Source organism: Mirounga leonina, unplaced genomic scaffold, assembly GCF_011800145.1.
Source record: "Mirounga leonina isolate KUSES-001 unplaced genomic scaffold, KU_Mleo_1.0 Mir_376, whole genome shotgun sequence".
Taxonomy (NCBI): domain Eukaryota; kingdom Metazoa; phylum Chordata; class Mammalia; order Carnivora; family Phocidae; genus Mirounga; species Mirounga leonina.
Genome location: NW_023270718.1, coordinates 216665 through 238739, shown reverse-complemented (window position 1 = coordinate 238739; position 22075 = coordinate 216665). Strand labels below are relative to the sequence as shown.

The following is a 22075-nucleotide window of genomic DNA, read 5'->3' as shown; positions in this document are numbered from 1 at the left end:
CAGGCATGGAAATAGTAATGGGTTATGGTTAAAACAAGGGCTTTTTTTGTTTTGTTTTAAAGATTTTATTTGTTTTTAAGTAATCTCCACACCCAACCGTGGGGCTTGAACTTACAACCCCAAGATCAAGAGTCACATGTTCTACCAACTGAGCCAGCCAGGAACCCCTAAAACCAGGGCTTTTTAATGTGAGACCCAGAGAATCCTGTGTAGCATCCTAGCCCTGCCACTTCACTATGCATCAGCCAGGGAAGTGACGTCACCTTCCTTAGTGTGCATCCTCACCTTTAAAATGAGGCTACTAATACCAACCTTGCAGGTTTTTGTGAGGGTAAACACATGTAAACCACTTGGCACTATGCCTGACATGTGGTATGAATGCTCAGCAAATGTTTGCTATGTGCGCTGCACTTCCAAGTAATGACTAAGTCCAAGGTGTGGTCACGGGAATGAATGGCTGGAGTGGGATGAAGGTCAGCAGAGATGAGGTGGAAGGAGACCAAGAGGCTAGATAATTGGAAGATTGAGTCATCAACCTCCCTCCAACCAGGGAGGTTAAGTATTCCAGTAGGACTGTGGCATGGGGTAGAGATACAGTCTGTGAGGAGGTGCTAGAGTCTTCAGGAATGAGGGCAAGTGACCAGAGTCAACAGATGTCAATGAGGAAGTGGCATGGAGGGTGGTAGAACCTGAAGACATAAGCCTCAAGGAAGCCCAAGTTCCGTGAAGCCAGATTAGAGTCAGTGTGTGCCCCTTCTGAGCTTCCACAGCTCCTTGTATGTCCCTTTGAGATGCCCCCAGTGATCATGTCCCCCACTAAGCCAGAGCCTGTCAAGGGAGGGGTTGGATCTGACCCATCCTGTAGTAGCCAGAACAGACGATGGGCAAATGATTGTTGAATGATTTGGGGGGTCAGGAAAGGAGCACAGTTCTGGGTGACATTTAGTAAAGTGGTAGGGCCAGGATGCTAATGCAGGACTCTCTGGGTCCCAAATCAAAAAGCCCTGGTTTTAACCACAACCCATTACTGTTTTGTGAGCTCAAAATCCAGTATCTTGAGCTCTAATCCCAGCACCTGCATTCCAGGCCCCCAGGCCCCCACTGCCATCACACCTGTAGATTAGCTCACAGAGAGCTCCACTCCCGTGATCTCTCTGTTTGGGGCCAGTTGGCCAGACCCCTCCTGGCTTCTCTCCCTTCCCTGCCCAGCCAGAGCCTCATACTGGACCATCTTATTTAAGTTTGACTTTGTCCCATTTATCTCTCTGCATTCTCTTTTAATAACCTAGTGCCTTAAAAAAGACCTCTTATTCAATTTAAACAAATGTTCCCTGAGGGGCACCTGGGTGGCTCAGTCGGTTGAGCATCCAACTCTTGATTTCGGCTCAGGTCATGATCTCAGGGTCAAGATTAAGCCCCACATCGGGCTCCACACTGGGTGTCTCCCCTCTCTCTTTGCCTCCACCCCTCACTCGCTCTCTCAAAAAAGAAAAGAAAAGAAACAAAAAGAAAAGAAGACAAGGGGTGCCTGGGTGGCTCAGTCATTAAGTGTCTGCCTTCGGCTCAGGTCATGGTCCCAGGGTCCTGGGATTGAGCCCCACATCGAGCTACCTGCTCAGTGGGGAGCCTGCTTCTCCCTCTCCCACCCCCCCACTTGTGCTCTCTCTCTCTCGCTGTGTCTCTATCAAATAAATAAATAAATAAAATATTAAAAAAAAAAAAAGACAAATGTTCCCTGAGATCTCATACATTCTATTCCACCTATCTGTAATACCCTTGCCCATTCTATCCACCAAAGACTTCCTACTTGTCATTCAAGAATGAGCAGAAACTAATCATCAGGGAGAAGAAAAATAAACCACAATGATACCACACGTTCATTAGATTGGCAAAATTAAAGTATCTGACAATACCAAGTGTTGATGACGATGTGTAAAGAGAGGATGCAAAAAGAATTCTCATTCAGTGCTGGTGGGAGAGTAACCTGGTACACTTCAGAAAAATAGTTTGGCAATGTGGCAGTCTGCAAAATGTCCCCCAAAAGGTGTCTACGGCTTAATCCCTGGAATCTGTGAATGTGATCATGGATGGCAAAAAAAATCTCTGCAGATGTGGTTAAAGTAAGGATTTTGAGATGAGGAGATTATCCTGATTATTCAGGTGGTCCCTAAATGCCATCACAGGCATCCTTATAAGAGGGAGGTCTAGGGAGATGTGACTCAGACAGAAGAGGAGGCAATGTGATCACAGAGGCAGAGATTGGAGGGATGTGGCCGCAAGCCAAGGGATGCTGGCAGCCACCAGAAGTTGGAAGAGGCAAAAAGCAAATTCTTCCCTAGAGCCTCTGGAGGGAGTATGGGTCTGCTGACACCTTGATTCTAGCCCAGTGAACATTTTAGACTTCTGGCCTTCAGAAGTACAGAGAATACGTTTCTTTTGTATTAAGCCATCAAATTTGTGGTAATTTATTACATCAGCCATAGGAAACTAACATAGGCAGTATCTACCTGAACATATGCATGTCCACCAGTTTCATTTCCCGGTATATCCCAACAGAAATGTAGGCATTCATTCACCAAAAACCATGCACAACAATGTTCGCAGCAGCCTTATTTATAACAGCCCCAAACTGGAAACAACCTAAATGTCCACCAACAGTGCAATGCATGAAGTACTTGGGGGATGTTCATAAAAATGAGTTAACTACTAACAGACACATGGAGGAACCTCACAAACACACCACCGAGCAAAAGAAAGCAGACACAACAGAAGATATATTGTACGATTCCATTTATATCAAGTGCGAGATAAAATGAACTACATCATCGAGGAACATAAAACTAGCAAAAAAAAAAAAAAAAGGCAAGGAATTATTACTGTGAAAGGTGGGATCGTGTTCCCAGCTAGGGGAAGTGGTGGGGGGGGGGGATGTGGTCAAGAGGGAGCACATGACAGCCAGGTGTGGGGTGGTGAGGGGCTTCTGGCGTGTGGTAAGGTATTCCTTTTTTTTTTTAAGATTTTATTTATTTACTTGACAGAGACAGCGAGAGAGGGAACACAAGCAGGGGGAGTGCGAGAGGGAGAAGCAGGCTTCCCGCCGAGCAGGGAGCCCGATGCGGGGCTGGATCCCAGGACCCCGAGATCACGACCCCAGCCGAAGGCAGACGCTTAACCGACTGAGCCACCCAGGCGCCCCTGGGGGTACGGTATTTCTTAATGTGGGAGGCACAGGTGTTTTACAATGCACTAACACCATCTATCCGTTGTCCGAACTTTTCGGAATGTTCTATTTCGCAGTTGAAACATATGATGGTGGTGTTGATTCTAAACAGAATGAACAGGGCTCCGATCCACGAGGCCTTCCTGGGGACCTCCACTCATGTCCTCTGGGCTCCCCCAGCCTCTGCTGCTTATTCAGTCACCGCCCACCCTGGGCTGTGACCCGCGGGGGCCCGGGGGCCCGGCGTGGCTCGCCCGCCAGCACAGGAGCTGCGGAGCCACACGGGGCCCGCCTCATCTACCACCTTCTAGCGTAATCGTACTGTCACTGTCATCGTGGCCAGCCCGATGGGGCGGATGGCCGCTGTGCCAACGAGGGGGTGGCTGACTCCGCACCGCCACTTACCTCTGACTCTGCCTGTCCATCCGTCTCTCTGCACCCCGTTCGGGCACGTTCCCTAAGGCCTTCCCGGGAGCTGTTCTCTCTGCTGGAAGGCCCCTCTCTGTCACTCTGTTGAACTCCTACTCATCCTTCAAGAGCCAGCTCGGGGCTCCTCTCCTCTGTGAAACCTGCCTCCCTCTGAGCTCCCACAGGCCCCTAGTTCGCCTGGCCGCAGCCTGTCCATGCCCTGCCCCACAGAATCCTTCATCGACTCCTGAAGCTCTTGGATCTCCCTGGCTTGTCCTCATGGCCTGGGTCTGACCCACTTCTGGGCCTCAGGGGTGTGTCGGTCACCCCGGTGTCCGGCGCGGGCTCTGGCAAGTCCAGGCCAGCTCCACAGCGCAGGCGCTCACGTAAGCTCTGGAGGCGAGAGACACCTCCTCAAGGTTCCCGCCACCGCCGACTCCTGGCACGCACCGCGCCTGCGCGGCCTCCCGCGGCCTCGCGGTTAGGCGTCTCTACTTCCGGCACGCGCGTGCCGGCGAGAGAGGCGGACCCCCGGCTGAAGAGGGCGGGGCGGGCGGGCCTCGAGAATGGGGGAGGGCGGGCCATGGGCGGGGCCCATGTCACGCAACTGACGCGTGGACAGGGCCTGAATCTCTCCCCGCAAGGGGGCTGGGCCCCTCATTCATAAGGGGCGGAGAGACAAGCCGCAAAGCCCAATGATGAGGCCGACTCCGCAATTCAGCCCAGCCGAGGCAGGACCAGCAGCAGCTCCCACCCCCAAGTACGGAAAGCCCCAAACCTTGAAGAGAAAACCTACTCCCGCCCAGACCAAGGACAGTCCCCCAACCGGAAGAGAAGGGGCGTGGAAACCCCCCACCTGCCTCCCCAACCTGCGTCCACTAGGGGGGAGAGCCTCTGGAGCTCAGTGCTTCTCTATCCCCCAGGAAAGTCACCTCCCCCGCTCTGAAGCCCATTTCCTGTCAAAAATGGAGGTAGAATCCCTACTTCACACAAGCTAAGCATTAAATAGATCTTGAGGAGGTGCCCAGCAGACCTTAGCTCCCTTCCAGAGAGTAAAGGTATAGTCTGAAGTCAAAAGCAACTAGCTAGACCAGGTCTTGACTGCAGGTCAGGACTCCACCCCTAGACTTGCCACAGTGTCCCTCTACACCAACACAGGCCGGGGGTCTAGGTTCCCAGATGTGGGCAGGAGCACCTCTTCCCCAGAAAGGCCAGCAGTCCCTGCCCACCCCCTCTCACCCACTCCCATTCCCCAGCCCGGTTCCCTTCCCCCACAGGAAGGAAAACCTTGGTTATTGTGTAAGAAACCTGAGTTCCTAAGCCCTTAAACAAGGGGTGGGGAAAGGGGCCACAACCTCCGGTAGCCACAAGGCAGCAGGAAGCAGTGTTGGGCTCGGGAGGAAGAATGTAGGTCCAGATTTAAGAGGTGACTGTCCAGAAAGCATGAGGAGCCATCTGGGGAGGGATTCCAGGCAGAGAACTGTAGCTCATGAAAGGCTTGGTTTCCAAAGCTTTGGACTAGATAGCTGGCACCTCAGGGAATAAAATAAAAACACTAGTACTCCCAAGAACCTAACAAGAGCAAAGCATATGCAAATGGGGCTGGGACAGGTTATGACTCCAAGGCAGTATTTCCTTTGACAGATGAGGAAACTGAGGCCCAGAGAGGAGGGCAGGCCTGTGGTAGCAGCAGCAGATGACGCTCCAGCATCCTGCCCTTCCTCTAGCCAGATACTGGGCCAGAACCCCAGGGCTGGTAATAGGCCCAGGTCCTCATCAGCTCCTTCCTCCAGCCCATAAAGAAAGAGTCCTAGGGAGCCTTGATGCCCACCCTAAGCCCCAATCCAGGGCCGTTTTATTGGCGCCATTTATAAAAGGCCTTTCTCATCAGCCCCAAGCCTTTGCCTTCCCTTTCGGAGAAGGAAGTTGGTTTCTGATCCTGGCCCCATGGGCAACAACACACTTGGTCTGATGCTGCTGCAATGCACGTGTGACACTCCGGGTGCAGGTCCTTGTGCAAGTCTGCGTCCAACTGTGGCGAGCAGGAGAATGTGGAGAGCCAGGTCTGTGTATGGAAGCAGGGCAGAGAGCCCTGGCTGGCTAGAGAGATGTGTGGGCAAGGTGAGCAGGCCCCGTGTGCACCCTAGCCCCAGTGCCCAGCGTGGCTGAGGTCCAGGGTTGGGGGAAGTAAAATCAGAGATCCTGAGAGAGAAGCCCTTAGGCCAAAGACATGTGTGGAGCAGGCCAAGGCAGGAGCCCAGGGGAGATTCCAGAGGGAGCCGTGTGCATGCGTGCACGCAGCCCACAGTCAGGAACACGGTGTGCAGGGGGCCTTTGGTGAATGTGTAGCTATGCCTCCCTCCCGTTCTGATCTGCATGCCTGAGTCCCTGGCCTCCTGAAGCTGAGGGAACACACCAGAGGGTAGGGTTGGGAGGAGGCTGGGAAGGAAACTCAGGTGGAAGTGGTTTCGGCCTCAGAGCCCACATCCTGTGGGAGAGTCTGTCAAGGGGCCAGGCCATCTGTCCCAGTCCTCAGGGCTGCTGGAGTGACAGTCCTCTAGGGGCAGGGATGGATGTCCTCCGGGGGAGAAAGTGGCCCGGAGGCTAGGAGGTGGGTTCAGTCCTGCCAGGTCCAGGATCAGGAGGCCTCAGTTGGGCGCCGTCCTCCCTCCTCCTCCATCAGCAGCAGGCGGCGCCGGCCAGCCTCGTAGTCGGCCTCGTCCACACTGACCAGCAGGCGGACAGCCTCCCGGCCCACGGCCTCGCGAAGGGCCTCAGTCAGGAACACGCCCCGCAGGGCCTGCAGCAGGGCGCCACTCAGGTAGTCGCCCCAGAAGGCGTCCAGATAGGAGAGCTCGGAGAACTTGATGTCGCACACCACGGAGCCCAGGTCCCGGGAGCGCAGCACCGCTGTGGCCTGCCCAAACACGTCCAGCTGCCGGGCCAGCGCCTGGGGCCGCCGGGAGGCCACACCCTGCTCCAAGGCAGGCCCGTGCTCACAGTACTCTGCTCGCACCCTGAGCCGGATGTCTGCGGAGAAGGAGGGACTGGTCAGGGAGGGGCCAACGCTCCACACAGGGCGGTGCAAGGGACCAGCTCAAAAGACCAGGCCCCACAACCCCTTCCTCCCACCCCGAGCCTCCTCCCACAGGCTCCTCCCACTGCCCCATGGGTTGCACTGCACCTACCCACATCCTTCCCCCTTGTGGTAACCACACCCAAGTACAGTGACACCGTCCCCTGGCTTCTCTCCTGGGGCCTGGCCTCTGTTACCTCCTGTCCCAGTGACCTCGGCGACCTCCTCTCCCCGCACGTGCCGCACTCCAGCCTCAGCACCCTGCTGCACCCCTACCCACCAGGCAGGTTCTGCTCAGCCCTGCCTCTCCTTCAGCTGGGGATGCTCTGGCCCGCCCCGCAGCACTTGCTCCCTCACTTCCTCCAAATGCCACCTTCCTAATGAGGCCTCCCCTAACCTCCCGATTTAAAACTTCACCACCACCACCCCGGCCCCCGGCACTCCCAGTCCCCCAGACCCTGCTCCCTTTCTTCCCAAAGCACTTACCACCTTCTAATCTCAGTGCTTTCCCTTATACTGTCAGGCTTATCACCTGTCTCCCTGGGTGAGCCCCCTGAAGGGACTGTTTTATTCACTGGTGTAGCCCTGTGGCACACAGTAGGCGCTCGATATATATTTGTGCAAGAACCCATGCCTGGACTGATGGACTTGCCTGGCAACCAGGCTCACCCCGTCCTGCCCTCAGTGAGACTCCTGTGGGGCCCCCACACTCAGCACGCGAGCGCCGCCCAGGGGTCTCAAGGCTGGGACCGGGCGAGCTCTGCTGGCAGCAGGCGCCCTCTTCCCTCAGAGGCCGCTAAGACGATGGGCCCTAAGCCCGGAGCTGCTGGGGGCCCTTGGCCACCAGGAGGGGAGAGCGTGAGGCCTAGCCGGGGTCACGACAGAGAGGAAAAAAACGAAGTTCCTCACGCAAGCCCTGGAACTCCCAGATTCTCAGCCAAGATCAATTCCCTTTTTGCTCAGACCAGTCTGAGCTGAGTTTCTGCTACTTACGACCCTGCCCACACCTGCCCAAATAAGGGGGCAGCTCTGCGCAGGGCACAGGACCCAGGATTTCCTAGACTGTCCCTGTAAGTGTGACCTCAGGCGGATCACCTCCGTGTGGGATTACTAAAGCTCCACCCGTGACTCAGGCTCCTAACAGAACCCCCTCTCGACACCACACCGGCTGCGAGGGTCAGCTACAAGCTGGAAAGGACAACAGGCACTACCCACATACGAACTCATTTAATCCACGACTGCCCCGTCAGACAGGCCCTACTGTCACCCCAATTTACAGGTGAGCAAACGGGGGCAAAGAGAAGGGAAGGAATCTGCCCAAGGTCGCGCGGCCAGGGCGTGGAGGGGCTCCACAGACGTCACTGAGCGTCCTGTGCCCCAGAGGGCAGCTTTGGGCCAGTGGAGACGATTCTAACCCAGGAGTCTTCGGGCACTGCTGCGTGACCTGGCACAAGTCAGCACCTCTCTGAGCCCAGGTTCTTGCTGGAACCTGGGAATTCCACTCTGAAAGGCCGTTGAAAGGATTAAAGTGAGAGCAATGGATGGAAAAGTGGCTAGCAGTGCAAACAGCGCCCAACGGGTGCTCCGAGAAGGGCAGCCGCCAACAGCTCCGATGTGCCAAATGCCTCACCCCCGCCATTCAGCCGGACCGGCCCTGTGGGGCGGGGGCCACAAGCAACCCAGCGGACAGATGAGGAAACAAGCTCGGGAAAGGGAAGTGCCAAGTGCCTGACTTCCTTCGCCTTCCACACACGGTGTCAGCAGCAGAGCACAAGGTGGAAGGCAGGTCCCCACTCCTCCAGATGACTTCTCAGTACCACCCACTTCCTCCTCCCACCCCAAACCCTTCCTCTTTCTGCGAGGGAACATCACCCTCTCCGCTCGAGGCCCAGGGAACCCAACCTGGCCTTGGGGCCCAGGACTTCCCACGGCACTCAGGCCTGGCTCCCTCCATGTTAGGAACTACACAAGACCTTCAGGCCCACAGCCTGGACTCCCCTGAGTGTCTGACCATGCCCTCAAGTGGTGTAGACCAGGGAGCAGGGGATTGGGAGGGGCAGCACCTGTCCAAGGCCACACGGGGCAGCTCAGTGGCAGAGGCACAGAGCCAGGTGGCGGAGTCCGACAGACCTTGAGGCGAGTCCCGGCTCTGCCACTCTCTAGCTGTGGGGCCTTGGGCATGTGACCTCACCTGAGCCTCAGTTTCCCCATCTGAAAAACATAAACAGACAAACAAGAGGTCCCTGCTGCATGGTGCGGTCATGAGAATTCAAAAAAGCAACTCATGAAACACTCGCCAAGTCCTAGGACACCGAAGGCACCCAGAAACAGGAGCTGCGATTTAGACACCCATCTCTCTACCCCATGGCCCCTGCCCAGGCCTGACCCTCTCTCACTTGGGCCCCTGAGTCAACCTCCTCCCTCAGTCCCGGCTGCGTTCTCCCCTGCCCTGCCTCCAGTCACAAGGGCAGTGCCCCCAGCACAAGCCTTACTCACACGATGACCTGTCCACCTCTTCTGTCCACAACAGCTCCACTCACTCACCAAGGCCCAGCTCCCAGGACCACACATCCCGAGCGGGTGAAACCCTCCCAGATCGCCTTTCTCCTCAGCACAGGTCGGTATTCAACCTGTGGCAGAAACCGTTCAGAGCCTACCCCCAACGTGGGGGGTGGAAGGACGAAAGGACCAGGACGGACTAGTGTGTGTCCCATCCATTCTTCCATCCAACAGATCTATTTACGAAGTGCCAGGAATGTGGGGTGACATGCATGCCCCACCACCAGTGGGCCTGCAATATGTGGAACCCCAGTTAGGGAACACCTCTCACGGGCCAGGCCCTACCCAAGGGCTCTCCCGATCTCCGGCCCTAAATCCCCACAGCACTTTCCTTATCCCCATTGACAAATGAGGAACACCTTCCCCAGACCACAGTCCAACCTCGGGTCTGGAACACAACAGGGTGGCATACACAGAAAGAGGACAAGGCGACTCCACGAGGGAAGAGGGGAAGACCTGTGTTACCTGAAGCCACCCCGCCACCCCTGGCCAGGAATCAGGGGCACCAAGCCCCATCTCTCCTTTAGTCCTCAACAAAATGACCAAGGAACAATAGGTGACGTGTATAGAGTATTTACTGCAGACTGGCAACACGTCACATTTATTGACCCCTTGATTCTCCCTGCAACCTTCTAAGGCGATGCTATTACCTCCTTTCTGCAGATGGGGAAACTGAGGCACAGAGGATGAGTCACCTGCCCAAGGGCACAGAGGCAGGAAATGGCAGAGCTGGAATTCCAGCCGGGGTGCCTGGCTCCAGAGCCTGAGCTCGTAACTCCCCCTGTCCTGTTTGCTGCCTCTCACACAATGACACACAGAAACCTATAATTAAAAGACACCCCAAGGGCCACAAGAGAAAATTAGAGAGAGCGAGGTGTAATTTAGATTGCAATGATCAGACAGAACCTCTCTAGGAATGACACTGGAAGTAAAATGTGAAGAAGTAGGTCGAGAGAGAAAAACAAGGAGAAGGAAGAGCAGCTTTGCCAGAAAAGAGAACAGCCTGCATCAAAGTCCAGAAGCAGAAAATGAACTTGAGGCATTCACAGGCAAGGGGCCGGGGTGGCTGGACCACGTGGAGGAGAAGGGCATCAGGGGATGACTGGAGGGACGGGGCCTCACGAGGCAAGCACACCCCCCCCCGCACCTCAATGGCCTCCCTCGTAAAACCTCACCCAGCACCTGCTCTCGAGGGGTCACTTTGGGGATTACACCACTGGCTGCAAGTAAAGAGCAGAGGCCAGTGCCTGGCATATAACGAGCCCTCCGAGGGCCTCAGGAAGGACGTGAGCTCACGCCGAGATGACTCGGGCTGCACTGCGGAAGCGGTAAGGCGGCAGGAACAGAGCCAGGGCAGGGGTCAGGGAAGGCTAAGGGGCCAGGACAGATGCAGCAGACATGGAGACAAGTGGACGGACTGGGCCACGTGTGTCCGTGAGGAGCAAGGTGGGAAGAGCGTCTGGCCCCCGTGTGACCTGGGCTGGGGGCTGGCTGAACTGCTTCCTCTGGCCAGGAACACCAAGCATTTAGCAACAGTCCCTCCTCCACTTGGGCAGCTGTGCAGAAAGGCTCCCTGTCCCCAGGACACAGGGTCTGGCGATGCCTTCCTAGTGAGGACAGCTGCTCTTGTTCCTGCATGCAGTTCGGCCCCAGCATCCTCTTGTCCCCCAACCCCACACCTCATCCCTCTCTCTTCTAGGGCAGAATGAGATGCAGAGGGAAATGGGCAGGGATTCCCAGTGGGGGGTCAGGGAAGGGACAGGGACAGGCACAAGGGGGAGAGAAGCAGCCAGAGTGCTCTGATGGAAAGACCCCTGCCCCTCCAGGGCCAGTACCACCCTCCTCTGGACAACAGCGGCACCCATCCCCTGCTTTAGTCTCTTCCCCGGGACGTGGCCAGCGTCGTCATGTCAGATATAAGGTTTGACTGAACTAAAAGATCGAGGCAAAGAGGAAACGCTGCCACCAACATCAGAGAAAGATAAGCAGCCACTCACTACCTGCTTCCCGATGGAAGGCCACAATACCACCTGGGAAATGAGCTTGAAAATAAAACATCATACCAGAATCTGATCAAGCCTCTCCAAGCCAACCACCGATTTTCAGGAAACATGGACAATAGGGGACCATATCAATCAACTCGACTGCAGGATGCAATTGGCAAAATTCAGTCTTTAGGAAACACTACATGGGGCACCTGGGTGGCTCAGTCGTTAAGCGTCTGCCTTCGGCTCAGGTCATGATCCTGGAGTCTGGGATCGAGTCTCACATGGGGCTCCCTGCTCCACGGGAAGCCTGCTTCCCCCTCTCCCACTCCCCCTGCTTGTGTTCCCGCTCTCGCTGTGTCTCCCTCTGTCAAATAAATAAATAAAATCTTAAAAAAAAAAAAAACCTACAGGACAACTACTTTCAACAAATACAAAGCTAGAGGGATGGGGGGAAAGAGAGCCGACATGGCGGGGGAAATCTCAGAGACCAGGAGACTTACGAGAGCCAGCACTAGGGCACCTGGGTGGCTCAGTCAGTTAAGTGTCAGACTTCCGCTCAGGTCATGATCCCAGGACCCCGGGATCAAGCCCAGCATTGAGCTCCTTACTCAGCGGAGAGTCGGCTTGTTCCTTTGCCCCTCCCCCTGCTCGTGCACTCTCTCTCCCTCTCAAAGAAATTAAATTTAAAAAGAGAGAGCCAGCACTTTTTTTTTAAGTTAACTTTTTTATTCTTTTTTTTTTTAAGATTTTATTTATTTATTTGACACAGAGAGAAAGAGAGAGCGCGCACAAGCAGGAGGAGCGGCAGGCAGAGGGAGAGGGAGAAGCAGGCTCCCCGAGGAGCAGAGAGCCTGACCGATCCCAGGACCCAGGGATCATGCCCTGAGCCGAAGGCAGATGCTTAACTGACTGAGCCACCCAGGCGCCCCATAGAGAGTCAGCACTTCTGAGACAATGGGACAACATAAGAGCACTGACTGGACATTTGATAGTACGGAACTTAATGTTTTCGGTGCAATAATTTTTCCAAGAATTCTGATCTTTTAGAGGTACACAGTGAAAAACCCACAGACGACGTAACAGGACCCCTAAAAGTGACTCCAAGACACCGTGGATGGTCCAACAGGCTCACCCATGAGCTGCCAAGGGCTGAGGCACAACAAAGGGGGTACCAGGTCATCACGCTGGTGTGCCTACCTGTCCCTCCTCCGGAGAAACAGGGAGAAAAGCAAAGCTCATCCTGTCACTCAAATCCTCTGGCTGCTTTCCGTCACGTAAAGCAGTGAAAGGCCTGGCCCCCTGGCCCGCAAGACGGGCCCCCCACCTCTCCTGCGCTCACCTCCCAGCAGCCCCCTTGCTCGGCCAGATTCCTCACCAGCCCTTCATCACCACTGGCTCACTCCCACTTGACTTTGGCAGCTGCTGTCCCCAGATCTAGAACACTCTTCCCCAGCCATCCACACACTCGCTGTCTCTTCCAAGAGAGCTTCTGAGACCACTCTACCTTGAAGATACATCTAAAACTGCATTTTCCATCACTCCCTCCCCCCTTGCCCTGCCTTCTCTTCTCAGCTGCCCTCTGAAGTTTCTGTCCACTTTCTCCTCCCACCAAAACACGTGCTCCGTGAGGACAAGCGTCTCCCATCCCTGCTGTGCCTAGCGCATAGTAAGCGCTCTAAGGACACGCGTGGAGTAACAGCATGAAGCAAGCCTGCCACTCTGCACAGTGGGGGCTGTCACCCCTACCTCAGGGCCGTCTTGAAAACTCTGGGCCAGGCGAGTAGCGTGCCCAGCACAGGGCCCGGTGGATGGCCCTGAAAGGGGTGTGGAAACTCAAGAGGCCAAACCCAGGGTACTCCAGACACCCTTCCCCTTCAGAAACCCAGAGTTTGGTCCAATTCTTCCCCTCTGGGGAGGGCAGTTGACTAGGGATTAAGCCCCACAGCTATCACAAACTAGGGGGCAAAAATGGCAGGTCACTCCGGTCTGAAGGAGCCTCCTTCCACCCCTGATCTTGGGCCTCATTAAAGGTGAGGCATCCTGGCTTTCAGGGGGAACCACCAGGGCCCTACTGGGGAGAGCCTCCCTCCAGCCCCACCCTGCCTAGTGAGTCAGCAGTCAGACCTGCTTACAGTCCTCCCAGCAAGACCCAGCCACACCCTGCGTAACAACCTCCCTGCCACAGCCCTGCCCTTGGGGAAGAGACCTGAAGCCTCCACAGGCAACAAGACCCCTCCCCAGCCTCAGCTCAGCAGGCTCCTTAGGGAGGCAGGGATTCCCTCTGCTGCCCAGCCAGCCCCGTGGCTCTGCTCAGGACTGCCTGCCTCGGGGGAGAGTCACACCGGGCAGCTGAGGGTTGTCAGAGGACATCGGCTGGCTCTGTTGGTCTGTTCCTCCCGGCAGCACCGAGCACGGCTATCTGCAGCCTCATCGGTGGAGTGGATGGGACACTCAGAGGAGAGGGAGCCAAAGAGGTGTGGGCTGAGTGAGAGTGCACCCACCCGTGCCCGTCTACGACCCTCAGGGCCACGTGGAATTTCCCGAAGGCAAGGTCAAAGCACGAATCTCTAAAGCAGAGCCCACAACCCACCTGGCCTACCACATGTGCAGGCCCAGGCAGCCCTGTTAGTTCCCGCCAGACCTTTCCCGGGCCAGACCTCCAGCCTCTCCTGTTCAGGCTGTCCAGCCTCTTCACTCTGTTCCCTGCTTCCTTTGTGTTTAATTTAAACACACACCAGGCACGGCACCACACACACACACACATATATATATATATACACACACACACATACATATGTATGTATATATATATATATATATATATATACACATAAATACATATGCCTAATGCAGTTCTACGTACTTTATAAATCATTCGTTAACTAATTTTCCAGATAAAGTCAGAATTCCATCAAAAGCAGGTGTCAGATCAACCTCGCTCCCCTGCTGAAAACCCAAGGTAACACCTGCCGTGTGGAATAAAATCCACACTCCCATCCACTCCAAGGTCTGCCAGGCCCAGTAGCTTGGCTCCTGCCGGGCTTCTCCACCCACTCCCCACCCTCTGTTCATGGCACTATCTAAAAGCAAGCTTCAGTTTCACTGATCTGTCACCCTACTAGAAGGTCGCCTCCCCAAGGGCAGGGCCCCCACTGCTGTTCCTGTCCCAAGCACACTGCACAGTAACAGCAAGAAGACGCACCAACCGGTACGCAGCGCCTAGCACGGGGCCCCAGGCCAGGCACTGGGGCAAACCTATTATCAGGCTAATTCGTTTTCTCTCTCAACAACCCCAGGTGGGAAGCACCCTATCAGCCTCCTTTTACACAGAAGGGTTCAGCCACCTGCCCAAGGTCAGACACCTATCTAAATGCCAAGGCTAAGGGGCGAATCTGGCAGCCTGGCCCAGGATCCTCAATTTTTACCCACATGTTACTCCACTACAGAGTAAGGAAACCTATAAAAACGTTTACTGAAAAAACAGACGAAACTGAGAGCAAGGGGTCAGCAGGAAAAGCTTCCTGGAGGAGGTCGCACACGTGATCCTTCCACGACACGCAGGACGGAGACAAGCAAGAGAGGATGATGAACGGAAGCCGCCGCCTCCCCACTGGGTGTGCCACACTCCGCACGAGTGTCCGCGTCTGACCCCCTCGGGCTCAGCAGCCGGCCGCGGGCACCATCCAGCATTCGCCGAGGCCCACAGACACCTACCACAGGTCACTTTGCCTTCTGAGGCAGGTCTGGCTGGCTCCTGCGGCTGCTGGGGGGCGGCGGGGGCCCCTCTCCGCCGCCGTCGGGCACCACCACTGGGCCGGCCCCGACTTCGCCGCTGCCGCTTGGTCGGTGGGGAACCTGAGGAGAGAAAGATGGGACACACTGAGGACCAGGATAACAGGTAGAGCACGGAGGCAGGGGCCTACAGGAGAGCTCAAGGCTGGTCTCCATGCCATGAGACCCTGGGTGAGCCCCTCTGCTTCCTGGGCCTCAGTGGCCCGGTCCATAGGATGAGCAGTGAGTAGAACCTAGTGTCATCTAGAAGAGCACACCCCACCACCCAGCAGTCCCACTCCCAGGTTTGACCCTGAAGAAAGCCCTGCAAGCCACGCCAGGAAACAAGCGTGACAACAGACCACTGGGGCATTGCTCATAACTCTCTAAATGTGAACACAATGTAAACATCTAGCAAGCAGTACGCAGGGTAATTCCCTCAGTAGACTGTTTAGTGAAGTAAAAGCAAGGTGCAAAACAAGTGTCTACAAGGGGGGTGGGAGGATGGGTTAGCCTGGTGGTGGGTATTGAGGAGGGCACATTCTGCATGGAGCACTGGGTGTTGTGCACAAACAATGAATCATGGAACACTTCATCTAAAACTAATGTTGTAATGTAAGGGGATTAACATAAGAATAAAAAAATTAAAAAAAAAACAAACAAACAAAAAAAAAAACAAGTGTCTACAATTTGTTATGTGTTGCATTAAAAAAAATAAGAATATATACAAGCTTGCTATTTTTGCAAGACAAAACACTGTAAAGACAAATAGGAAACGAATGAAATTAGTTACCTACTCACTAGGGGTTGGGGACCAGTGGAAATGATTCTAAGAACATCCTTCTTACATATGGTAGTTTTGACTTTTGAGTCATAAAACTGCTTTACATACTCAAAAAATTAGAGACGAAAAAACACACCAACCATAAAATTAAACAGAAAGAAGCGAACCTAGCTGTATATAAAATTGGTAACGCGAACTAGAGAAGAATTATTTCAAGTAACTTGGAAGATCATTTTGACTGTAAATCCTCGGTGGGATATACTCCCAGGACAGGAAGAACCACAAATAAACGGTACGCTTCATTCAGTAGATGTAGTCAGCAGCAGTACTGCCGTACTTTCGAAGCTACAACTGTAGTAAAACGAGGCAAATAAATCTGTTACCTCAAAACTTGTAATAAACAACATTTTTAGCGTACAAGAAACAAGTCTTTGTATATTAATTTTGAAAACATTAAGACGGGGGCGCCTGGGTGGCTCAGTTGGTTAAGCGACTGCCTTCGGCTCAGGTCATGATCCTGGAGTCCCTGGATCGAGTCCCGCATCGGGCTCCCGGCTCAGCGGGGAGTCTGCTTCTCCCTCCGACCCTCCCCCCTCTCATGTGCTCTCTCTCTCTCTCTCATTAAAAGAAAACATTAAGACGAATTTTTTTGGGGGGGGTGGGATAGAGCGTGTGCGCCCAAGAGCAGGAAGGACAGAGGGAGAAGGAGCGAGAGAATCTCAAGCAAGCTCCACGCCCAGCGCAGAGCCTGACCCGGGGCTTGATCTGAGATCATGAGATGAGAAAGATGGGGCACAATGAGATTACGACCTAAGCTGAAATCAAGAGTTGGACACTTAACCGACTGAGCCACCCAGGGACCCCAAAAAACTAATAGGAATTTTTTAAAGCAATTTCTAGCTCTGTTCACTAAAAGAGCCCAGAAACAACACACACACTCAGCACCCAGATCCTGGTCTCTAAATGCCAGTGCCTCTAAAAGAAACCAGGCTTCTTCTGGAAATAGCTGATTCCAGGGCTGGGGAAGGAAAAGTACAAGTTGAATGCAGGACATCTTGCAGTGCCCCAGAGCAGGAAGTTCAAGGAATGATGGAGCCACATCAAAAAGACAGTAGGAGCTAGTCAATTTGAACCTCAGGAAGAATGACTAATGGATTCTAACACAGTAAATAAATAATTATACAGAAATCCACAGTGCTGCTCCCCCTCCGCCCAAGGAAAGAGAGAGAAAAAAGGGAAACGTCTCGAAAGAATGCCAGCTAATAGACATTGGAAAAAAATAAGAAAATCACCATTTTGTGATCACCAATGTCATCACTGGTTCGGGAAGAGATGACCGATGCCTGCTAAACCCACTGGGGATGCTACTGGGGAACAGGATGTGCCAAAGTGTCACCCCACAGATTGACTAACCATTAAAGGGGGAAATGTCCCTTTACGGAGGACAAATATGGCAGACACCACCTTAACCAAGTGTTCAAACTTGCCCACTCACAGCAAGAAAACGAGACCGTCAGCCTCTTGATGCACTCCAAAGCGAAGCACGCAGCATCAACCAAGGAACATTCCTGCCAAAACATGTAACCTGAATCTCATCAAACCTCCTGACCCACTTTTTATTGCACCTTACTTTACTTCACTCAACTCTCAGTCCTGGAAATTACCCTCTACTCTTCTGGCCACACGTTTACAGGGTTTTCAAGTTTCAAGTCATAAATTAGAAACAACGCCCAGTGGCTGCTACCGTGCTTGTCTCCTGGGGTGAGGGTGTGGGGGCTCCCCACTTCACGGGAGATACACCAGTTCCGGGACCCCACGAGGAAATGATCGGACACTTCCAAAACAATCGTGACATTCTACAAAACAAGTGGCCCAACAAAGTCAATAAGTCAACGTCATGGGAAGAAAATAAACAAATCTGGGGCAGGGGAGGAGTTTGGGTTCTCAAGTAAGAGATTAAGGAGACATAATAAATGAACACAGGAATGGCTGGGTGGCTCAGTCGGTTAAGCATCTGCCTTCGGCTCAGGTCATGATCCCAGGATCCTGGGATCAAGTCCCACGTTGGACTCCTTGCTAGGCGGGGAGCCCGCTTCTCCCTCTCCCTCTGCCTGCCACTTCCCCTGCTTGTGCTCTCTCTCTCAAATAAATAAATAAAATCTTTTAAAAACACCAAGACGCAGAGAAACTCAACTATGAGTGGGTCCTGAGAGTGGAGACCATCTTGGGGAGACATGAAAATAAAACATTAGGATATCAAAGGATTAGTATTTATTTTCTTAAGTATGATAATGGTCTGGAGGTGATCTAGGAGAATCTCCTCATTCTCAGGAAATGCCTGCTGATTTAGGAATAAAGTATCCCGGGCGCCTGGGTGGCTCAGTCGGTTAAGCGACTGCCTTCGGCTCAGGTCATGGTCCCGGAGTCCCGGGATCGAGTCCCGCATCGGGCTCCCTGCTCGGCAGGGAGTCTGCTTCTCCCTCTGACCCTCCCCCCTCTCATGTGCTCTCTCTCATTCTCTCTCTCAAATAAATAAATAAAATCTTTAAAAAAAAAAAAAAAAAGGAATAAAGTATCCTGATGGGTGTAACTTACTTTCAAAGAGTTCAACCGAAAATCCATTGTTACATATATATACACACGTAACAACCAAAAATCCATCCTTACATATATACACAGTAAAGCAAAAGTGGCAAATGTTAAAATTACTGAATCGAGATGGAAAATAGGAGCATGCTCACTGCACTCATCTTTCAACTGCTCTGTATGTTTGAAATTATGCTTGATTAATTTAGGACCTAGGGAAGAGGAAACAGCCTAAATGAACTGGCAGGGAAATTAAAAGAAACAAATTAAAGGTACCTAACGTGAATAAATCTCAGAAATGTGTCCAGCAAAGCCAGCCACGTGAAGACTACCCACCGCGTGATGTCATTCAGATGCCCTATAAAACCACCACAAACAATTGCATTCGTTGCTTCCGGACACATGCTTTTGTAGAATAAACACCACACATAAAGGAGTGTGGAGACAGAAGGACCCCTCGGGCCCCTTCCTTGATGGGCCGGGATGGAGAGGGTTCATCAGGGCTCAGGAGGAAGAAAATGACGCTGCCATCACGCCCACCAGCGAGGCTCACCTGTCTCCCACTGACCCTGCTGGGCGTCTGAAGTACCGCTTGACTGCCGGCGGCGGCGGCGGCGACTGCCTTCAGTCCTTTTGGAAGAAGAGCTGGAGATGCCGTAGTTGTAGCGTTCCGGAGACACTTCAGAAGGAGAAAAACGAAAAAAATATTCCCAGCCTCCAGCCCCTCCCCAGCCCAGCCTCAATTCCCAGCTGGAGATGGGACTCCTGCCCCACTAGGTGCTCGAGTCCCCCAGAGCCCAGAGCCCAGATAGCTGCTCCCTCTCAAACACTTCCTGCCCAGTGGTTGTTGTATGCCTACAGAGAGAGGCGAACTCGTGACCTCCTGGGGCTGTCCAAACCATGTCTACAGCAGCTCCAACTGTCAGGGTTGGATTCTGTAAGCCGAGTCATGATCAGGATCCCTGCAATGTTGCCCGCCCCCCACCCCCGGCCGCCTCGAACTGCCCCCAACACTCCGAGCCTCCAAGGAGTAAGCAGGCTCCCCAAAACCTCTCTTCCATAGCCTAACCTCCACATATATTCTTCCAAAAACACGGTCGGTTCTTCTCTAGTGATGCCCTTCTCCTGGTTATACAATTCCCAAGGGCTTCCTCTGGGCAAGGGAAGTTCGGAATCCCCCTCCGGAACTAGCCACTGCACCGCTAATGACCCAGCCAAGGCCTCAACAGCTCGAAGCCTTCGCACACACAGGACTCCTGTCCCTTAAACCCTTGGGTTCCTCACCTCAGAACTGCTCCTCCAGGAGTACTTCCCTCACAGGACTAGGGGCATCAACTCGGAGCCAAACTTTCTACCTGTGTCATCTGCAAGCCCCTGTGTGAAGTGGCTTCTTACTTCCCTCTCTGCTCTTGCTTTGTCGGTCTCCCCTGCTCCTGCCACGCTGGTCTCGATACCAAACTCATTACTGACTCAGGGCTTGAAAAGCTTGTCTTTCCCTCTGCCTGGCATTTTCTCCTCTGAGATCTACGCACAGCAGGAGTAGAACCTCCATTTAAACATCGCTTTTTCAGAAAGGTTTTGACTGGTTATCCAATCTGGGGGAGGGGGGCTCCCTTCACTATGAAGCACTCCCTACTCTCTGTATTCTCCTTTTTTTTTTTTTAAAGATTTTATTTATTTATTTGAGAGAGAGAGAATGAAAGAGAGAGAACACATGAGAGGGGATAGGGTCAGAGGACGAAGCAGACTCCCCGCCGAGCAGGGAGCCCGATGCGGGACTCGATCCACGGACTCCAGGATCATGACCTGAGCCGAAGGCAGTCGCTTAACCAACTGAGCCACCCAGGCACCCCTCTCTGTATTCTCTTAACTTTCCTTTAGTCTTTCTATAACCCTATACAAAAATAAACTATCTGCCTTAATGGCTACTTCCCCCCCCCACTAAACATAAGCTTCATGGAACGAACACTCTGTCAGTCCCAACACCTTGTACTTCCTGTGCTCAACACGCAGGATTCAATTCTTATATGTGGGCAAGCTGCTTAACTTCTCTTAACCCTGTTCTTTTCCCTGTAAGACGAGGACACTAACAGGACTTCCTCATGGGATTACTAGGAGGATATAAGGCGACAGTTCACACGAAGGGCTTACCACTGTGCCTCGCATGAAATAAGCCCTCCATAAACAGTGGCCACAAACATCACTGATGTGGCCAAATTCCACAAACTCACCTCTCCCAAAGCCATGCCTCCTCCCTGCTGTGTTCCTCATTGATACTGAGAGAAGGGGAGGAGCGAGTTGGGACACAGGCTGATACGGTGCTGTCCGTATCAGGCCACCATGGAGACCCAGCCAGGACAAGGCCCCGTCCCCACCGGAAGTCTGTCTCTCTCCCATTCAACCATACCTGGCCGGCGCCTCTTGCGCGCCAGGTGCGGCAGCAGGTCGTGGCGTGCCAGCACGCGCAGGAGTTGCCCCAGCAGCCGAAGGTTGCTCTCGTCGCACTGCCCGCGGCGCTCCAGCTCCAGCAGCAGCTCCAGGCCGCTTCGCGCGCGAGCCAGACCGCCGGCCGCGCCGGGGGCCTCGTCGAGCAGGAAGGCCAGCAGCTCCAGCTCGCACTCGGTCAGCTGCCCGCCCACCACCTCGAACATACGGTGAAGCGACAGCATCCCGTAGTAGTCCAGGCATTCATCCTCCTCCCAGCTCGGGGCCGGGGTCAACCCGGACAGCGCCATACCCGGGGGAGGGGGGGCGGCACAAGCTCTGAACCAGGGCCTAGAACCCACACAGTGGGGAGGGGGCAATGGTCAGCGACGCGGGGACCCGGACCCCGCCCCCGCCGGTGCGTCTCCCCCGCCCCGTCCTGCCGGGCAGGGCCACCTTCGCACCCCTGTCTTCTCTGCCGCTCCCCTTCCCTCAGAAAGGAATGGTACCGCCCGAGGTCCCCTAGTAACAGGTCGAGACGCTAGACCCCGCTCGTCCTCCCACCAGTTGGGCCGGCCCAGCCCGAACGCCCCTCCCCAGGTGGTATGCCCCGAACCAGCCTCCGGACCCGACCAAGTGATTCGGTCCGAACCAGCGTGGGGGCCCATCCCGGGGAACCCTTCCAACTGCCCTTTGACTCTGGGCAGCACTGCCCGGACGAGCCCCTTGGCTCCGTCCACTGGTACTGTCCGATCAGCGCCGCGGCTCCACCCAAATGGTAGCGTCCGAGAGTAACCCTCTGCCCCCCACAAGTGGAACCGACCAAAGCAGCCCGTCGCCCCACACAGGTGGTGCTCTCCGATCCCGACCCCCTCGCCCTGTTAGGGCGGTACCGCCCTCCCCCCAACACACAAGTGGTTCCGTCTACCCGCCACTAGCCGCCCTCGGGCCTCTCTGGATCCTCACCGGATTCCGGCGTCTGACGACTCCCGGGCGACGGCCGCAGCCACTTGTTTTGGATCTTTCTGGCACCTTCTCTATTATTACGCCTGCGTCACCTCGCTCCTCCTCCTTCCCCCAACTCGCGCAGGTGCGACCGCCACGCCCCTTAGGCGCAAGCGCAGAGTGAAGCTTCCAAGCCCCACCCCTCCGGGCCCGCCCCCATCCGTAGCGTCTTGCCCGCCAGTGCTGCGCCTGCGCAAAGCGAGAGTGCTGTCCGCGTCTGAGTTGGATCTGGTACCTGGTTGCGTGCAGGGTTG

General features: G+C 54.4%; 1 protein-coding gene across 1 annotated transcript; it reads right to left on the bottom strand.

The window, feature by feature from the left end:
• Nucleotides 1-5452: 5452 nt before the first annotated feature.
• Nucleotides 5453-21916, bottom strand: DEDD2 (death effector domain containing 2). Its single transcript, XM_034986599.1, has 5 exons — nucleotides 21783-21916; nucleotides 20800-21167; nucleotides 18946-19071; nucleotides 14966-15106; nucleotides 5453-6658 (listed from the first exon to the last, which is right to left on the bottom strand). Exons 2-5 carry the CDS (start codon nucleotides 21125-21127, stop codon nucleotides 6267-6269), a joined length of 987 nt encoding a protein of 328 aa, XP_034842490.1. The 5' UTR covers nucleotides 21128-21167; nucleotides 21783-21916; the 3' UTR covers nucleotides 5453-6266.
• Nucleotides 21917-22075: the final 159 nt, after the last annotated feature.

Excerpts from the sequence above, each read along its gene's own strand:
- DEDD2 (XM_034986599.1), bottom strand. The coding sequence starts at position 21,127 with ATGGCGCTGTCCGGGTTGACCCCGGCCCCGAGCTGGGAGGAGGATGAA. Across the intron at positions 19,072-20,799 it reads GCGCAAGAGGCGCCGGCCAG|TGTCTCCGGAACGCTACAAC; the intron begins GTATGGTTGAAT and ends CTCCTTCTGAAG. Across the intron at positions 15,107-18,945 it reads GCAGGGTCAGTGGGAGACAG|GTTCCCCACCGACCAAGCGG; the intron begins GTGAGCCTCGCT and ends TTCTCTCCTCAG.